Below are 18,832 nucleotides of genomic sequence, written 5' to 3' on the forward strand. Positions count from 1 at the left end.
ATAACGGAGCTAAACAGTTACTAGCTGTATAACGGAGCTAAACAGTTACTAGCTGTATAACGGAGCTAAACAGTTACTAGCTGTATAACGGAGCTAAACAGTTACTAGCTGTATAACGGAGCTAAAGCTGTATAACGGAGCTAAACAGTTACTAGCTGTATAACGGAGCTAAACAGTTACTAGCTGTATAGCTAAACAGTTACTAGCTGTATAACGGAGCTAAACAGTTACTAGCTGTATAACGGAGCTAAACAGTTACTAGCTGTATAACGGAGCTAAACAGTTACTAGCTGTATAACGGAGCTAAACAGTTACTAGCTGTATAACGGAGCTAAACAGTTACTAGCTGTATAACGGAGCTAAACAGTTACTAGCTGTATAACGGAGCTAAACAGTTACTAGCTGTATAACGGAGCTAAACAGTTACTAGCTGTATAACGGAGCTAAACAGTTACTAGCTGTATAACGGAGCTAAACAGTTACTAGCTGTATAACGGAGCTAAACAGTTACTAGCTGTATAACGGAGCTAAACAGTTACTAGCTGTATAACGGAGCTAAACAGTTACTAGCTGTATAACGGAGCTAAACAGTTACTAGCTGTATAACTGATGAGAGCTAAACAGTTACTAGCTGTATAACAGAGCTAAACAGTTACTAGCTGTATAACAGAGCTAAACAGTTACTAGCTGTATAACAGAGCTAAACAGTTACTAGCTGTATAACAGAGCTAAACAGTTACTAGCTGTATAACAGAGCTAAACAGTTACTAGCTGTATAACAGAGCTAAACAGTTACTAGCTGTATAACAGAGCTAAACAGTTACTAGCTGTATAACAGAGCTAAACAGTTACTAGCTGTATAACAGAGCTAAACAGTTACTAGCTGTATAACAGAGCTAAACAGTTACTAGCTGTATAACAGAGCTAAACAGTTACTAGCTGTATAACAGAGCTAAACAGTTACTAGCTGTATAACAGAGCTAAACAGTTACTAGCTGTATAACAGAGCTAAACAGTTACTAGCTGTATAACAGAGCTAAACAGTTACTAGCTGTATAACAGAGCTAAACAGTTACTAGCTGTATAACAGAGCTAAACAGTTACTAGCTGTATAACAGAGCTAAACAGTTACTAGCTGTATAACAGAGCTAAACAGTTACTAGCTGTATAACGGAGCTAAACAGTTACTAGCTGTATAACAGAGCTAAACAGTTACTAGCTGTATAACAGAGCTAAACAGTTACTAGCTGTATAACAGAGCTAAACAGTTACTAGCTGTATAACAGAGCTAAACAGTTACTAGCTGTATAACAGAGCTAAACAGTTACTAGCTGTATAACAGAGCTAAACAGTTACTAGCTGTATAACAGAGCTAAACAGTTACTAGCTGTATATCTCTGATGATAGAGCTAAATAGTTACTAGCTGTATAACAGAGCTAAACAGTTACTAGCTGTATATCTCTGATGATGGAGCTAAACAGTTACTAGCTGTGTAACTGATGATAGAGAAATTATGAGCAATTGTTTTGCATGGAATAATTGGACATTTGTAATTCTGACTACAATTTTCAACAAGTGCTGATATTACAACCAAATAGTTTTAAACTTTAGCAGGTTGTGATTAGCGGTGTTTACCTGGTAGTCCAGCATGAGCAGGACAGTGCAGCGTACGCCCACATCCCCTGGCCTCTTCACCTGGAACCCGTCTGTCTCCTGAGTGGTCGCAGTCCTGTGCCACTATAACAATAGAAAATAAACTTTGTCTTTTTTAGTTTCTTTACAACAGAATATCATTAGTTTACTATGGAGAAAATGGTTGAGAAGAGTGGCGGTTGCTAATATTGATCGCCTATTCATGAAAACAGATCTAAATCATGCATTTTTATATCCGAGCATTAAACCACATCTTCTTACCTCGACCAAGTGATTGTCAGGCCCATAGAGGTCCTTGTCCAACTCGATGACCAGAGACTTGAAGAAGGAAGAGAACTTTCTCTTCTGCTTGGTGGCTTCATATTTGGACACAGCAGTCTGAGAAAGAAAAAACATTTTCAGACATTTCACCAAGTTATAAACACACACAAGACACTATCTGTCAACACACAGACACACACCCTCAACACACACAAACATATGGCTACTAATTAGTCTTACATCTTCAAGCAGACGCCCTTCGACACGCAGCTCCCATGACGCAACAGTGCCCTCTCCGTCTTCTGCGTCGGGCTTGGCAGGGTTGAAGGTGTTGGATATGAAGATACGAAGCTTTCGCTTTTGCTGAAACACAAGAAGCCCAGTCATGTTGAATTTCACTATCAAAATGTGTATTACCTTCAGAGCAAAACATGGGACGTGATGACCAGGGAAAACTCTGAGCCCCATTTTATAGGCTTACAACTCAGGCCCTGAGCTGTCCTGGTCTGGCCACCTTATCGGCCAGGAAAAGATCCTGGGCCTGAATTGTAGCCTATAAAATTATCCCTGTCCATCTAATGTTATTCATTAGGATCTAAAAAGGCAATGATCCTAGATCAGCGCTGTGCTATACTTTACTATCTGTTTATTATCTATGCATAGACACTTTAACTCTACCTACATGTACATATTACCTCGACTAACCGTTGCCCGGGCACATAGTCTCTACCGGTACCCACTGTGTATAGTCTCCACATAGAGTCTCTACCGGTACCCCCTGTATATAGTCTCCACATTGAGTCTCTACCGGTACCCCCTGTATATAGTCTCCACATTGAGTCTCTACCCCCTGTATATATAGTCTCCACATTGAGTCTCTACCGGTACCCCCTGTATATAGTCTCCACATTGAGTCTCTACCGGTACCCCCTGTATATAGTCTCCACATTGAGTCTCTACCGGTACCTCCTGTTTATAACCTTGCTATTGTTATTTTACTGCTTCACTTTAATTATTTTTAACTTTTAAATTTGTATTTTTTTTTTACATGGCACTTATTTTTCTTAAAACTGCATCGTCGGTTAAGGGCTACACCGGTTGTATTCGGCGCATGTGACAAATACAATTTTATTTGAAAAGCTTTATGTATACAGGCCTTGGCCCAAGTGAGGACATAACTCCATATTTGTTACCTTAATGGGTCTCTTGAGTGCCTCCTGGATGTCCAGACGTTTCCTCATGATGGTCTGATCCAGCTTCCTCTCAAACGCCAGCAGGTCCATGTAGGCCTGAGACTCTGGCACCAGCTCCCGGATCCTCTGAGGTAAAATCTTATCCGCCATTTTCTTCTTCTTGGTACTGCAATTGAACAAAACAATACAGTGGGAGTTTATAAGGACCAAAAAGGCCTGTACACTCTATATACACACACAAAGATACAGTCAACTCTGAATGAGGACAAATAATCAAAGTAAACTAATAATAATTTTAATGTCCCTCATCTCCTGGTAGCAATGTAAAATATTACTGTTGAAGTAAATCAATTCAAGCCTAAAATAACAAATACCGATGGCTAGTCAGATCTTACTGTTGGTTGCGCTGTTGCTGGACCTGCTGAGGGGCAGGCCTCTTACGGGAGGGATCCATGACGCCAGGCATCCCTGGTCGGGACACGGGGCTGGAGCCGTAGCCTGGAGGCCCCATGGGCGGACCCTGGGGTGTCATACGGCTGGAGGGTGGCATCCCACCTGGTCTCTGGAGGGGGGAGAGAAGAGACGGAGGGAGGGGTTAGAGTCTGGAGGAGAGAAGAAATAGGGAGGGGTTAGAGTCTGGAGGAGGGAGAAAAGAGACAGGGGAGGGGTTAGAGTCTGGAGGAGAGAGAGAAGAGACAGGGAGGGAGGGGTTAGAGTCTGGAGGAGAGAGAGAAGAGACAGGGAGGGAGGGGTTAGAGTCTGGAGGAGAGAGAGAAGAGACAGGGAGGGAGGGGTTAGAGTCTGGAGGAGAGAAGAAATAGGGAGGGGTTAGAGTCTAGAGGAGAGAAGAAATAGGGAGGGGTTAGAGTCTGGAGGGGTTAGAGTCTGGAGGAGGGAAGAAATAGGGAGGGGTTAGAGTCTGGAGGAGAGAAGAAATAGGGAGGGGTTAGAGAGAGAGAAGAAATAGGGAGGGGTTAGAGTCTGGAGGAGAGAGAGAATTGACAGGGAGGGAGGGGTTAGAATCTGGAGGAGAGAAGAAATAGGGAGGGGTTAGAGTCTGGAGGAGAGAAGAAATAGGGAGGGGTTAGAGTCTGGAGGAGAGAAGAAATAGGGAGGGAGGGGTTAGAGTCTGGAGGAGAGAAGAAATAGGGAGGGGTTAGTCTGGAGGAGGGAGAGAAGAGACATGGAGGGAGGGGTTAGAGTCTGGAGGAGAGAAGAAATAGGGAGGGGTTAGTCTGGAGGAGGGAGAGAAGAGACATGGAGGAAGGGGTTAGAGTCTGGAGGAGAGAAGAAATAGGGAGGGGTTAGAGTTGAGAGTAAAAGATGGATGGTTTTTGATAGGAGAAGAGAGTCGAAAAGGATAAAAGAGATGTAAAGAGGAGGAGAAAAGGGAGAACTAAAGAGGTTGTGGTTGTTTGTGGGAGAGAAAAAGAAGGAAGGGGAGGAGAGAAGGTGCTACTGATGGTTGAGATTTGAGGAAGATTTATTTTAATTTTAATTTTATAATGTTCTATCATCTTATTGGTATATTCATCTTTGCAGGTGTTACTTCTGCCTTAGACTAAACATTCCTTTGCAGTCTACCGAATGTGTTCAACAACAGATCGTGTTTTCCATTTGCGTTTTCAGCCAGCTACTTTTAATTTAAAAGTTTCAATTCGCTAGTCCGTCAAGCCCTTTCCCGCTAGAATGAACGATATGCATCTTATAGCAATCTATTGATAGGATAGTCACCTGTCAGTCACAAAGCAAGCATCAGGTCAGGTCACGTTAAGGGAGAAATAAAAGTTTATGGCCTGTATCACTTTGTCTAATGCAGCTGTATTGATCCTCTGGGAAGAATAAACTTGGTTTAAGCTTTCATGGTGTCTGTTGAGTTTTTACTTTTGGGGGAGCCCCCCCCCAAAAAAGAGGAAGAGGGTATTTTCTCAATACATCCGCAGATGAGCCAGTAGCACTTCAGATATATGGTATGGGATGGTAGCTCGCTCGTAGCTGGCAGTATGGGATCATGGAGTGAATTAAATAGTTTCTTCTTCATCTTGCTAGGTAGTTATCTAGCTGTGGCCATCTGGCTAGTAACAAGGGATTTCTATAACAATAGCAACATCAGTGCAGACAGCTTGGAATCTAGACCATAAGCAATACGCACAGGATATTCATTACCAAACAACGCTGCTGCCACCTTCTGGTTTGGAGTATTTTAACATGGCTGAGTGGCTGACGACTTCCAAGGTCTTTGCTGTGTGAACACAAGATATTGACTGTCGACGCTGTTTAGAGGTGCTGTCGGCAGGCAAAAGTTTGAAAATCTACCGGCGCGTCTGAGTTTTGAGCCTAATTATTTTTCTGGCACATACGTTGAGTTTAATTGTGCGTGTTTCGCCAGCCTTTTATTGACAACAGAACAGCAAGGGTTAACTAGTTTATAAAAGGTGTTGAACTGACACCGTTGGTTTGACGTTCATAATTATGCAATGTGATTATATGTCCATCGGGACAAGTGAACCAGAGGATTTCTTTGGGTTCCTTTCTGTCGGGGCTTGCCAGACAGTGACGTTAAAGTGAGTGACTCATCAGTCAATGGCTGCATTTAGAGACTCATTCTGGTCCAAATATGATAATTAGGACATTCAAAATCCAGGCATTAAAACAGAATTCAACAATATTCAAAAAAAGGTATTGAATCAACTAAATGTATTGAATTTAGTAGGGAATCAACTAAATGTACTGGACATTTATGAAAATGTGTCCAAGTTTATCATAAAGACATGAACAGAATGCGTCAGTGATGCATTTCCTGCCACTTTCTGAAGAGGCAACAAGAATGCCCCTTTGTGTGTGCGGCGCGGCGCATGTCTACCACTTTATGTAGCCGTTAGCGGTGATGCTAATGCAAACCGAAGGCTTTCCCCAAAAACATTCTCAAATAAATGTTAAATACAAAGTAGCTTACAATTACCTGCCAGAATGATAACATTATTTTTATCAATCCAGTGTGTATTTATTTTGCAAACTATGATTACGTGTGCTACAAAACCACTGCTAAACAACAGCATCTTGCTAGGTGTCCACTGGAATTAAAGGGTAACTTTTGCTAGTTGTCCACTGGAATTAAAGGGTAACTTTTGCTAGTTGTCCACTGGAATTAAAGGGTAACTTTGCTAGTTGTCCACTGGAATTAAAGGGTACATTTTGGGGTAGCCTCGAGGTTAGAGCGTTGGGCCAGTATCCGAAAGGTTGCTGGATTGAATCCACGAGCAGACAAGGTAAAAATCTGTCTCTCTGCCCCAATACCACAACAAATTATTCCAATCTGGGAGGTAAACTCCATAAAGTATTCAATAATTTTACTGTGTATTTAAGATGGAATCAAGGCATTAGAATGTGCCAGATGCCACCAAAATAGAGCTTCTTCGGCCGGGGAGCGCCTGGCTGGCTACTTATTCTATTTGGCTGGCTACTTATTCTATTTGGCTGGCTACTTATTCTATTTGGCTGGCTACTTATTCTATTTGGCTGGCTACTCTACTCACTTAAGGAAAACACTGCAGATAAGTTCTGTTCCGTACCATACCAGTCAGGGTCAAGGATGTGGCTTGGTGAGGATGGTAGTGGAAGGAATCGTACAAACAAGGTGATTCTCTGGATAGAGGCAGTTTCAATGGCATGAAAACTCTATTAAATTCCACATCATTATTTATGAATAACTAAAAGACTCATGAAAAGGATATGCATTTAAGAAACATTGTTGAAAATACAGGAAACATTGTTGAGCATTCAAGAAACATTGTTGAGCATACAGGAAACATTGTTGAGCAGCTTCAAGTGAAAATAAATCCATGTGTTGAAATACAGGTAGAAATGCTCTGATATTTAATGTAGATCAGAACTAAATTGAACAATCATTCAAGGACAATATAACAAACAACACTATCCAACAAAATACAGATGGAATTACATTCCCAATAAAAAAATATGTAATAGTCATCTTAAAATTATGTAAAGTTTGCAAAGCCTTAAATAAGAAACAAAATGTATATTTTCACTACCCAATAAAATATATTTCAGGTATAAGGCTATATGTGAAATAACCTGGAAATGCTACAGAAAAAAATCCTAATAAAAAACGATAGCAACAAAAATCATCCACAACACACAACCAAATCACTCACCAATCCATGTGCTAGGAACTCAAACAGGCGACTTCGTGTTTCTGAATGCATGAGTACTTATATAGAGAAGGTAGCTCGTAGGCAGAGGAGAGGATAGATGAGACGCCCTCAGAACAGACCGTTACGGCTTCAGCCAGAGGCACACCTCTCCTTTCCCTCGCCTCTCTGCAGCCTTGGAGGGAGGGATGTCTGATCTGCTCATATCAACGCTGATGCACACACTCTCTCTCCTTTCCCTCTCCTCTGTACAGATTGGAGGGGGGCTATGCTGTGTGCCTTGCTCATCAGCCCTCATCAGCCCTCTGCCCTAGTGATGGCCAGTATATACAATTAAAAAAATCCATATTGTGATAAATTGACCCATTTTTCCAATAATGACAAATCCCCAATAAATTAGCAAATTATTTTTGGGTGTGCTGGCTGGGTGATATGGGCAAAAAGTTATATCGTGATAAATGTAACCCATTTTGCTCGACAACAACTACAACAATAATAAAATGTTTAATTAGTTAGTTAGTTACTTTCCATTATCAACAAGGCTCTAGACAATTGTTTTCCAGTGCCAAGTAAAACAACTGAGATGATATAGTCTATGATTAAAGTAAGCTAGCTCATTCAACATATCCAGGAAATGCATAATTGATATTTTGATGTGCAACCTGTCAAAACAGGATCCAGAATTAGGCTAACATTAATTTTTTTTAGAGAACTTGCCAACCTCTTTGTTATATTATTCACCAAAAGAGGAAGTGAGAACTCAAAACTAGATTGCGAACTCTAAATATGATAGTGCTGCTCAATAGATTAATCAAATTAGCCTACACATGGCTATCAGTAAAATGTTGGCCAATGTCCTACAAAAAAAATGTTCCAGCGCAAGGCATAGGCTACTTGATGAAGGCCTACTCACTGCAATGGAGCACTCCGCTGGAACATCAAAACCACACTAACTACAGCCTACTGCGGGTGTAGTGGCTCCATTAATACTATTACAGCGTGAGAAATATATGATATACCAATGGAGGCTCCGAGGAGGAAGGAGGAGAGGAAGGGGAGGGAGAAATATATGATATACCAATGGAGGCTCCGAGGAGGAGGAGGAGGAGGAAGGGGAGGGAGAAATATATGATATACCAATGGAGGCTCCGAGGAGGAGGAGGAGGAAGGGGAGGGAGAAATATATGATATACCAATGGAGGCTACGAGGAGGAGGAGGAGGAAGGGGAGGGAGAAATATATTATATACCAATGGAGGCTCCAAGGAGGAAGGGGAGGAAGGGGAGGGAGAAATATATGATATACCAATGGAGGCTCCGAGGAGGAAGGGGAGGGAGAAATATATGATATACCAATGGAGGCTACGAGGAGGAGGAGGAAGGGGAGGGAGAAATATATGATATACCAATGGAGGCTCCGAGGAGGAAGGGGAGGAAGAAATATATGATATACCAATGGAGGCTCCGAGGAGGAGGAGGGAGAAATATATGATATACCAATGGAGGCTCCGAGGAGGGAGAAATATATGATATACCAATGGAGGCTCCGAGGAGGGAGAAATATATGATATACCAATGGAGGCTCCGAGGAGGAAGGGGAGGGAGAAATATATGATATACCAATGGAGGCTCCGAGGAGGGAGAAATATATGATATACCAATGGAGGCTCCGAGGAGGAAGGGGAGGGAGAAATATATGATATACCAATGGAGGCTCCGAGGAGGGAGAAATATATGATATACCAATGGAGGAGGAGGAGGAGGAGGAAGGGGAGGGAGAAATATATGATATACCAATGGAGGCTCCGAGGAGGAAGGGGAGGGAGAAATATATGATATACCAAGGGAGGCTACGAGGAGGAAGGGGAGGGAGAAATATATGATATACCAATGGAGGCTACGAGAAGGAAGGGAGGGAGAAATATATGATATACCAATGGAGGCTACGAGGAGGAGGGAGAAATATATGATATACCAATGGAGGCTCCGAGGAGGAGGAGGAAGGGGAGGAAGGAGAGGAAGGGGAGGGAGAAATATATGATATACCAATGGAGGCTCCGAGGAGGAGGAGGAAGGGGAGGGAGAAATATATGATATACCAATGGAGGCTCCGAGGAGGAAGGGGAGGGAGAAATACATGATATACCAATGGAGGCTACGAGGAGGAGGAGGGAGAAATATATGATATACCAATGGAGGCTACGAGGAGGAGGAGGAAGGGGAGGGAGAAATATATGATATATCAATGGAGGCTACGAGGAGGAGGAGGAAGGGGAGGGAGAAATATATGATATACCAATGGAGGCTCCGAGGAGGAAGGGGAGGGAGAAATATATGATATACCAATGGAGGCTCCGAGGAGGAAGGGGAGGGAGAAATATATGATATACCAATGGAGGCTCCGAGGAGGGAGAAATATATGATATACCAATGGAGGCTACGAGGAGGAGGAGGAAGGGGAGGGAGAAATACATGATATACCAATGGAGGCTACGAGGAGGAGGAGGGAGAAATATATGATATACCAATGGAGGCTACGAGGAGGAGGAGGAAGGGGAGGGAGAAATATATGATATACCAATGGAGGCTCCGAGGAGGAAGGGGAGGGAGAAATATATGATATACCAATGGAGGCTCCGAGGAGGAAGGGGAGGAAGGGGAGGGAGAAATATATGATATACCAATGGAGGCTACGAGGAGGAGGGAGAAATACATGATATACCAATGGAGGCTACGAGGAGGAGGAGGGAGAAATATATGATATACCAATGGAGGCTACGAGGAGGAGGAGGAAGGGGAGGGAGAAATATATGATATACCAATGGAGGCTCCGAGGAGGAAGGGGAGGGAGAAATATATGATATACCAATGGAGGCTCCGAGGAGGAAGGGGAGGAAGGGGAGGGAGAAATATATGATATACCAATGGAGGCTACGAGGAGGAGGGAGAAATATATGATATACCAATGGAGGCTACGAGGAGGAGGAGGAAGGGGAGGGAGAAATACATGATATACCAATGGAGGCTACGAGGAGGAGGAGGAAGGGGAGGGAGAAATATATGATATACCAATGGAGGCTACGAGGAGGGAGAAATATATGATATACCAATGGAGGCTACAAGGAGGGAGAAATATATGATATACCAATGGAGGCTCCGAGGAGGAAGGGGAGGGAGAAATATATGATATACCAATGGAGGCTCCGAGGAGGAAGGGGAGGGAGAAATATATGATATACCAATGGAGGCTACGAGGAGGAGGAGGAGGAAGGGAGAAATATATGATATACCAATGGAGGCTACGAGGAGGAGGAAGGGGAGGGAGAAATATATGATATACCAATGGAGGCTACGAGGAGGAGGAAGGGGAGGGAGAAATATATGATATACCAATGGAGGCTACGAGGAGGAGGAAGGGGAGGGAGAAATATATGATATACCAATGGAGGCTACGAGGAGGAGGAGGAGGAAGGGGAGGGAGAAATATATGATATACCAATGGAGGCTACGAGGAGGAGGAGGAGGAAGGGGAGGGAGAAATATATGATATACCAATGGAGGCTCCGAGGAGGAAGGGGAGGAAGGAGAGGGAGAAATATATGATATACCAATGGAGGCTCCGAGGAGGAAGGGGAGGAAGGAGAGGGAGAAATATATGATATACCAATGGAGGCTCCGAGGAGGAAGGGGAGGGAGAAATACATGATATACCAATGGAGGCTACGAGGAGGAAGGGGAGGAAGGGGAGGGAGAAATATATGATATACCAATGGAGGCTCCGAGGAGGAAGGGGAGGAAGGGGAGGGAGAAATATATGATATACCAATGGAGGCTACGAGGAGGAGGAGGGAGAAATATATGATATACCAATGGAGGCTACGAGGAGGAAGGGGAGGAAGGGGAGGGAGAAATATATGATATACCAATGGAGGCTACGAGGAGGAGGAGGGAGAAATATATGATATACCAATGGAGGCTACGAGGAGGAGGAGGAAGGGGAGGGAGAAATATATGATATACCAATGGAGGCTCCGAGGAGGGAGAAATATATGATATACCAATGGAGGCTCCGAGGAGGAAGGGGAGGAAGGGGAGGGAGAAAAATATGATATACCAATGGAGGCTCCGAGGAGGAGGAGGGAGAAATATATGATATACCAATGGAGGCTACGAGGAGGGAGAAATATATGATATACCAATGGAGGCTCCGAGGAGGGCGAAATATATGATATACCAATGGAGGCTCCGAGGAGGAAGGGGAGGGAGAAATATATGATATACCAATGGAGGCTCCGAGGAGGAAGGGGAGGAAGGAGAGGGAGAAATATATGATATACCAATGGAGGCTCCGAGGAGGAAGGGGAGGGAGAAATATATGATATACCAATGGAGGCTACGAGGAGGAAGGGGAGGGAGAAATATATGATATACCAATGGAGGCTCCGAGGAGGAAGGGGAGGGAGAAATATATGATATACCAATGGAGGCTACGAGGAGGAAGGGGAGGGAGAAATATATGATATACCAATGGAGGCTACGAGGAGGAGGAGGGAGAAATATATGATATACCAATGGAGGCTCCGAGGAGGAGGAGGGAGAAATATATGATATACCAATGGAGGCTCCGAGGAGGGAGAAATATATGATATACCAATGGAGGCTCCGAGGAGGGAGAAATATATGATATACCAATGGAGGCTCCGAGGAGGAAGGGGAGGGAGAAATATATGATATACCAATGGAGGCTCCGAGGAGGGAGAAATATATGATATACCAATGGAGGCTCCGAGGAGGAAGGGGAGGGAGAAATATATGATATACCAATGGAGGCTCCGAGGAGGGAGAAATATATGATATACCAATGGAGGCTCCGAGGAGGAGGAGGAAGGGGAGGGAGAAATATATGATATACCAATGGAGGCTCCGAGGAGGAAGGGGAGGGAGAAATATATGATATACCAAGGGAGTCTACGAGGAGGAAGGGGAGGGAGAAATATATGATATACCAATGGAGGCTACGAGAAGGAAGGGGAGGGAGAAATATATGATATACCAATGGAGGCTACGAGGAGGAGGAGGAGGGAGAAATATATGATATACCAATGGAGGCTCCGAGGAGGAGGAGGAAGGGGAGGAAGGAGAGGAAGGGGAGGGAGAAATATATGATATACCAATGGAGGCTCCGAGGAGGAGGAGGAAGGGGAGGGAGAAATATATGATATACCAATGGAGGCTCCGAGGAGGAAGGGGAGGGAGAAATACATGATATACCAATGGAGGCTACGAGGAGGAGGAGGAAGGGGAGGGAGAAATATATGATATACCAATGGAGGCTCCGAGGAGGAAGGGGAGGGAGAAATATATGATATACCAATGGAGGCTCCGAGGAGGAAGGGGAGGGAGAAATATATGATATACCAATGGAGGCTCCGAGGAGGGAGAAATATATGATATACCAATGGAGGCTCCGAGGAGGGAGAAATATATGATATACCAATGGAGGCTACGAGGAGGAGGAGGAAGGGGAGGGAGAAATACATGATATACCAATGGAGGCTACGAGGAGGAGGAGGGAGAAATATATGATAAACCAATGGAGGCTACGAGGAGGAGGAGGAAGGGGAGGGAGAAATATATGATATACCAATGGAGGCTCCGAGGAGGAAGGGGAGGGAGAAATATATGATATACCAATGGAGGCTCCGAGGAGGAAGGGGAGGGAGAAATATATGATATACCAATGGAGGCTCCGAGGAGGAAGGGGAGGAAGGGGAGGGAGAAATATATGATATACCAATGGAGGCTACGAGGAGGAGGGAGAAATATATGATATACCAATGGAGGCTACGAGGAGGAGGAGGAAGGGGAGGGAGAAATACATGATATACCAATGGAGGCTACGAGGAGGAGGAGGGAGAAATATATGATATACCAATGGAGGCTACGAGGAGGAGGAGGAAGGGGAGGGAGAAATATATGATATACCAATGGAGGCTACGAGGAGGGAGAAATATATGATATACCAATGGAGGCTACGAGGAGGGAGAAATATATGATATACCAATGGAGGCTCCGAGGAGGAAGGGGAGGGAGAAATATATGATATACCAATGGAGGCTCCGAGGAGGAAGGGGAGGGAGAAATATATGATATACCAATGGAGGCTACGAGGAGGAGGAGGAGGAAGGGGAGGGAGAAATATATGATATACCAATGGAGGCTACGAGGAGGAGGAGGAGGAAGGGGAGGGAGAAATATATGATATACCAATGGAGGCTACGAGGAGGAGGAGGAGGAAGGGGAGGGAGAAATATATGATATACCAATGGAGGCTACGAGGAGGAGGAGGAAGGGGAGGGAGAAATATATGATATACCAATGGAGGCTACGAGGAGGAGGAGGAGGAAGGGGAGGGAGAAATATATGATATACCAATGGAGGCTACGAGGAGGAGGAGGAGGAAGGGGAGGGAGAAATATATGATATACCAATGGAGGCTCCGAGGAGGAAGGGGAGGAAGGAGAGGGAGAAATATATGATATACCAATGGAGGCTCCGAGGAGGAAGGGGAGGGAGAAATACATGATATACCAATGGAGGCTACGAGGAGGAGGAGGGAGAAATATATGATATACCAATGGAGGCTCCGAGGAGGAAGGGGAGGAAGGGGAGGGAGAAATACATGATATACCAATGGAGGCTACGAGGAGGAGGAGGGAGAAATATATGATATACCAATGGAGGCTCCGAGGAGGAGGAGGAAGGGAGAAATATATGATATACCAATGGAGGCTCCGAGGAGGAAGGGGAGGGAGAAATATATGATATACCAATGGAGGCTACGAGGAGGAAGGGGAGGAAGGAGAGGAAGGGAGAAATATATGATATACCAATGGAGGCTCCGAGGAGGAAGGGGAGGAAGGGGAGGGAGAAATATATGATATACCAATGGAGGCTCCGAGGAGGAAGGGGAGGGAGAAATATATGATATACCAATGGAGGCTCCGAGGAGGAGGAGGAAGGAGAGGAAGGGAGAAATATATGATATACCAATGGAGGCTCCGAAGAGGAAGGGAGAAATATATGATATACCAATGGAGGCTCCGAGGAGGAAGGGGAGGAAGGAGAGGGAGAAATATATGATATACCAATGGACGCTACGAGGAGGAGGAGGAAGGAGAGGAAAGAGAGGAAGGAGAGGAAGGAGAGGAAGGGGAAAGATGGTGAAGGAATGAGGAGGAAGGAGAGGAAGGGTCGGAAGAAGAGGAAAGGGAAGAAGGAGAGGAAAGGGAAGAAGGAGAGGAAAGGGAGGAAGGAGAGGAAAGGGAAGAAGGAGAGGAAAGGGAGGAAGGAGAGGAAAGGGAGGAAGGAGAGGAAAGGGAGGAAGGAGAGGAAAGGGAGGAAGGAGAGGAAAGGGAGGAAGGAGAGGAAAGGGAGGAAGGAGAGGAAAGGGAGGAAGGAGAGGAAAGGGAGGAAGGAGAGGAAAGGGAGGAAGGAGAGGAAAGGAGGAAGGAGAGGAAAGGGAGGAAGGAGAGGAAAGGGAAAGGGAGGAAGGAGAGGAAAGAGAGGAAGGAGAGGAAAGGGAGGAAGGAGAGGAAGGAGAGGAAGGGGAGGAAGGAAGGAGGAGGAAGGAGGAAGGAAGGAAGGGGAGGAAGGGGAGGAAGGGGAGGAAGGAGAGGAAGGGGAGGAAGGGGAGGAAGGAGAGGAAGGGGAAAGGTGGTGAAGGAATGAGGAGGAAGGAGAGGAAAGGGAGGAAGGAGAGGAAGGAAAGAGGAAGGGGAGGAAAGGGAGGAAGGAGAGGAAGGAGAGGAAGGAGGAAGGAGAGGAAGGGGAGGAAGGGGAGGAAGGGGAGGAAGGGGAGGAAGGGGAGGAAGGGGAAAGATGGTGAAGGAATGAGGAGGAAGGAGAGGAAGGAGAGGAAGGGTCGGAAGGAGAGGAAAGGGAGTAAGGAGAGGAAGGGGAGGAAAGGGAGGAAGGAGAGGAAGGAGAGGAAGGAGAGGAAGGAGAGGAAGGAGAGGAAGGAGAGGAAGGGGAGGAAGGAGAGGAAGGGGAAAGGTGGTGAAGGAATGAGGAGGAAGGAGAGGAAAGGGAGGAAGGAAAGAGGAAGGGGAGGAAGGAGAGGAAAGGGAGGAAGGAGAGGAAAGGGAGGAAGGAGAGGAAAGGGAGGAAGGAGAGGAAGGAGAGGAAGGGGAGGAAGGAGAGGAAGGGGAAAGGTGGTGAAGGAATGAGGAGGAAGGAGAGGAAAGGGAGGAAGGAGAGGAAGGAAAGAGGAAGGAAAGAGGAAGGGGAGGAAGGAGAGGAAGGAGAGGAAGGAGAGGAAGGAGAGGAAAGGGAGAAAGGAGAGGAAAGGGAGGAAGGAGAGGAAAGGGAGAAAGGAGAGGAAAGGGAGAAAGGAGGAGGAAAGGGAGAAAGGAGAGGAAAGGGAGAAAGAAGAGGAAAGGAGAAAGAAGAGGAAAGGAGAAAGAAGAGGAAAGGGAGAAAGAAGAGGAAAGGGAGAAAGAAGAGGAAAGGGAGAAAGGAGAGGAAAGGGAGAAAGAAGAGGAAAGGGAGAAAGAAGAGGAAAGGGAGAAAGAAGAGGAAAGGGAGAAAGAAGAGGAAAGGGAGAAAGAAGAGGAAAGGGAGAAAGAAGAGGAAAAGGAAAAAGAAGAGGAAAGGGAGAAAGAAGAGGAAAGGGAGGAAAGAGAGAAAGGGGAGGAAAGGGAGGAAGGAGGAAGGGGAGGAGGAAGGGGAGGAAAGAGAGGAAGGGGAGGAAAGAGGAAGGGGAGGAAAGAGAGGAAGGGGAGGAAAGAGAGGAAGGGGAGGAAAGAGAGGAAGGGGAGGAGGAGGAAGGGGAGGAAAGGAAGGGGAGGAAAGAGAGGAAGGAGAGGAAAGGAGGAGGAAGGGAGAGGAAGGGGAGGAGGAAAGGGAGGAAGGAGAGGAAGAGAGGAAGGAGAGGAAGGAGAGGAAGAGAGGAAGGGGAAAGATGGTGAAGGAATGAGGAGGAAGGAGAGGAAGGAGAGGAAGGAGAGGAAGGGGAGGAAGGAGAGGAAAGGGAGGAAGAAGAGGAAAGGGAGAAAGAAGAGGAAAGGGAGAAAGAAGAGGAAAGAGAGGAAGGGGAGGAAAGAGAGGAAGGGGAGGAAAGAGAGGAAGGGGAGGAAAGAGAGGAAGGGGAGGAAAGAGAGGAAGGGGAGGAAAAGAGGAAGGGGAGGAAAGGAGGAAGGGGAGGAAAGAGAGGAAGGGGAGGAAAGAGAGGAAGGGGAGGAAGGGGAGGAAAGAGAGGAAGGGGAGGAAAGAGAGGAAGGGGAGGAAAGAGAGGAAGGGGAGGAAAGAGAGGAAGGGGAGGAAAGAGAGGAAGGGGAGGAAAGAGAGGAAGGAGAGGAAGGGGAGGAAGGAGAGGAAGGGGAAAGATGGTGAAGGAATGAGGAGGAAGGAGAGGAAGGAGAGGAAGGGGAGGAAGGAGAGGAAAGGGAGGAAGGAGAAGACCGTCCTCAGTAAATTTCATAAAAACAAAACAAAAATTGTAAAACATAAAAGTGATCCTTTTAAGAAAAACCTATACTAAATATAGTCACGTCACCAAATAATTGATTATACTACACTTTTTTCCCCCCAGTGAAGGTCTACAGTAGCCTCAGCACTCTGCAGGGTAGCGCCATGATATAGCAGGAGGAAAGCTATTTTGCCAATAATTGGGAAAAAGATCAGAATTGGTCTGCCTGTGTAAATCTAGCCTTAAGATCAGGTAGTTTCTCCCCGTTTCAGTCGGTTTGGAATCTAATTACCATGACCCTGCACCCTACCTTCAGCCATCTATTTATTCCTTACTTTTCATCCACATTGGAGAATGTATTCTCACATTTGTCGCCATAGTGATTTCAGTGAGTCATGTAGATAGACAAGGTTCTAAAGCAGAGGTTTGTGAATCTGTACACTAATAGATGGAGTTGCTGGAGAACTCACCACCGAAGCGTGCCTCAAACGCCATATGAAAATATTTGCTCTTTATTGCCATTTCATCTGCAAACCCTTCGCCCGGTCATCGAGAGAGCAGAAGGACATTGCAGTTTACATGGCAAGAAAAAAAAAATCAAGGTGGACGTATCTTTTCAGTAATAAACGGACGTTACTGTGTGTGAGTGGAATGAAGAATTCAACAGCCATTAAAATTCTCAAGGAATCGATTTTACATGTCTGTGCAACCTTGGTTTTCTACACAACAACTGGGGAGTTGTTCCAGAAGATTATAGAATGTGTGGCAGAGTGACTAGGAAGGACGCCACTGCTGCCGGTGAGGTGAAGTAGGATTTTGTGATCAGGCAGTGACATGAGACAAAAGTAGACAGATCTTTCTTTCACTGAGAAATGCTTTTCAGGGGAATAACTGCATATGTGGGTATGGATGTGGGTATGTAGAACCCGAGCCACTGCGGCCCCTCATGAGTTTTGTGTCCCCCCCACCCCATCGCTAGGTTAGCTTATACCAAACGCCACCATAGATGTTTCAACTAACCTGCTTGTGATTCTACATGTAGTAGAATGGTGCTGCAACGGATAGAAGCCATTTTACGGTCTCCGGATCAATTCTGCTATTTTATGATTTTTTTTTTGTTTTGTTGCTCTGATATGAACTATGGTTATCCCAATGGTTTCTTATGACCCAAAAGAGCTTCTGGACATCAGAACAGTGATCACTAACTAACACAAAGATTTCTACTTCAACGAGTCAGAGGCTCAGGACATACGGCTCACACTGGACCAGGACATAATATGCCGGAGACTCGGGAGAGAACAAGACCGTGCAAGGTCGACGTGCTGGCACCCTGACGAAACTAAAATCGTCGAATACATAAACCTCCTCTACCCTCTGTTCTTTTGGAGAATGTACAATCACTGGATAAGAAACTAGACAAGCTCTGTTCGAGACTATACTATCAAATGGGACCTGAAGAACTGTAATATCATGTTTGTCAGAGTCGTGGCTGAACAAAGACATGGATAATATACTGGTTTTTCTATGTGTCGCCAGGACAGAGTAGCAGCGTCTGGTAAGCTCAAGGGGGAGGTGTGTTAACAACCACTGGTACGTAATCTCTAATATTAAGGAAGTCTCTAGGTTGTGCTCTGAGTTAGAATACCTAATGACGATGATAATGAAAACAGAGAAAACTCTGAAAGATATTACATCCAAATGTACTGCTCGCGCGTCACACAATGTGACCAAAACAAAGATCTACACACAGGCAAGAGGCATTTCTCACTTGATACAAAATATAGATTTAATATATTTCAGCTTTTTATAGAATCACCTGCAACTGGACACGGACATTTATAAGATACCCGTTTTGTATAAACCAACGTTACCCTGTAAAGCCCAGTAATAGAAGCATAGTTGATGAAAGGTATGTGGACACCTGCTCGTCGAACATCTCATTCCAAAACTATGGGCCTTAATATGGAGTCGGTCCCCCCCTTGCTTCTACAATAGCCTCCACTCTTCTGGGAAGGCTTTCCACTAGATGATGGAACATCTCGTGGAAATGCCACAAGACCATTAGTGAGGTAGGGCACTGATGT

The 18,832-nt window shown here is 45.2% G+C and overlaps 1 protein-coding gene across 1 annotated transcript in view; it reads right to left on the reverse strand.

Moving 5' to 3' along the window:
• Nucleotides 1-18,832, reverse strand: part of LOC124025806 (SWI/SNF-related matrix-associated actin-dependent regulator of chromatin subfamily D member 1-like) — a 46,109-nt gene that overhangs the window by 23,968 nt on the left and 3,309 nt on the right. Inside the window, exons 2-6 of the mRNA XM_046339132.1 lie at nucleotides 3,504-3,670; nucleotides 3,109-3,274; nucleotides 2,156-2,278; nucleotides 1,916-2,032; nucleotides 1,637-1,738 (exon numbers count right to left, since the gene is read on the reverse strand). Of these exons, the coding sequence (XP_046195088.1) occupies nucleotides 1,637-1,738; nucleotides 1,916-2,032; nucleotides 2,156-2,278; nucleotides 3,109-3,274; nucleotides 3,504-3,670 (675 nt within the window). The remainder of the gene's footprint in view (nucleotides 1-1,636; nucleotides 1,739-1,915; nucleotides 2,033-2,155; nucleotides 2,279-3,108; nucleotides 3,275-3,503; nucleotides 3,671-18,832) is intronic.

Source organism: Oncorhynchus gorbuscha, linkage group LG03 (genome assembly GCF_021184085.1).
Source record: "Oncorhynchus gorbuscha isolate QuinsamMale2020 ecotype Even-year linkage group LG03, OgorEven_v1.0, whole genome shotgun sequence".
Classification (NCBI taxonomy): domain Eukaryota; kingdom Metazoa; phylum Chordata; class Actinopteri; order Salmoniformes; family Salmonidae; genus Oncorhynchus; species Oncorhynchus gorbuscha.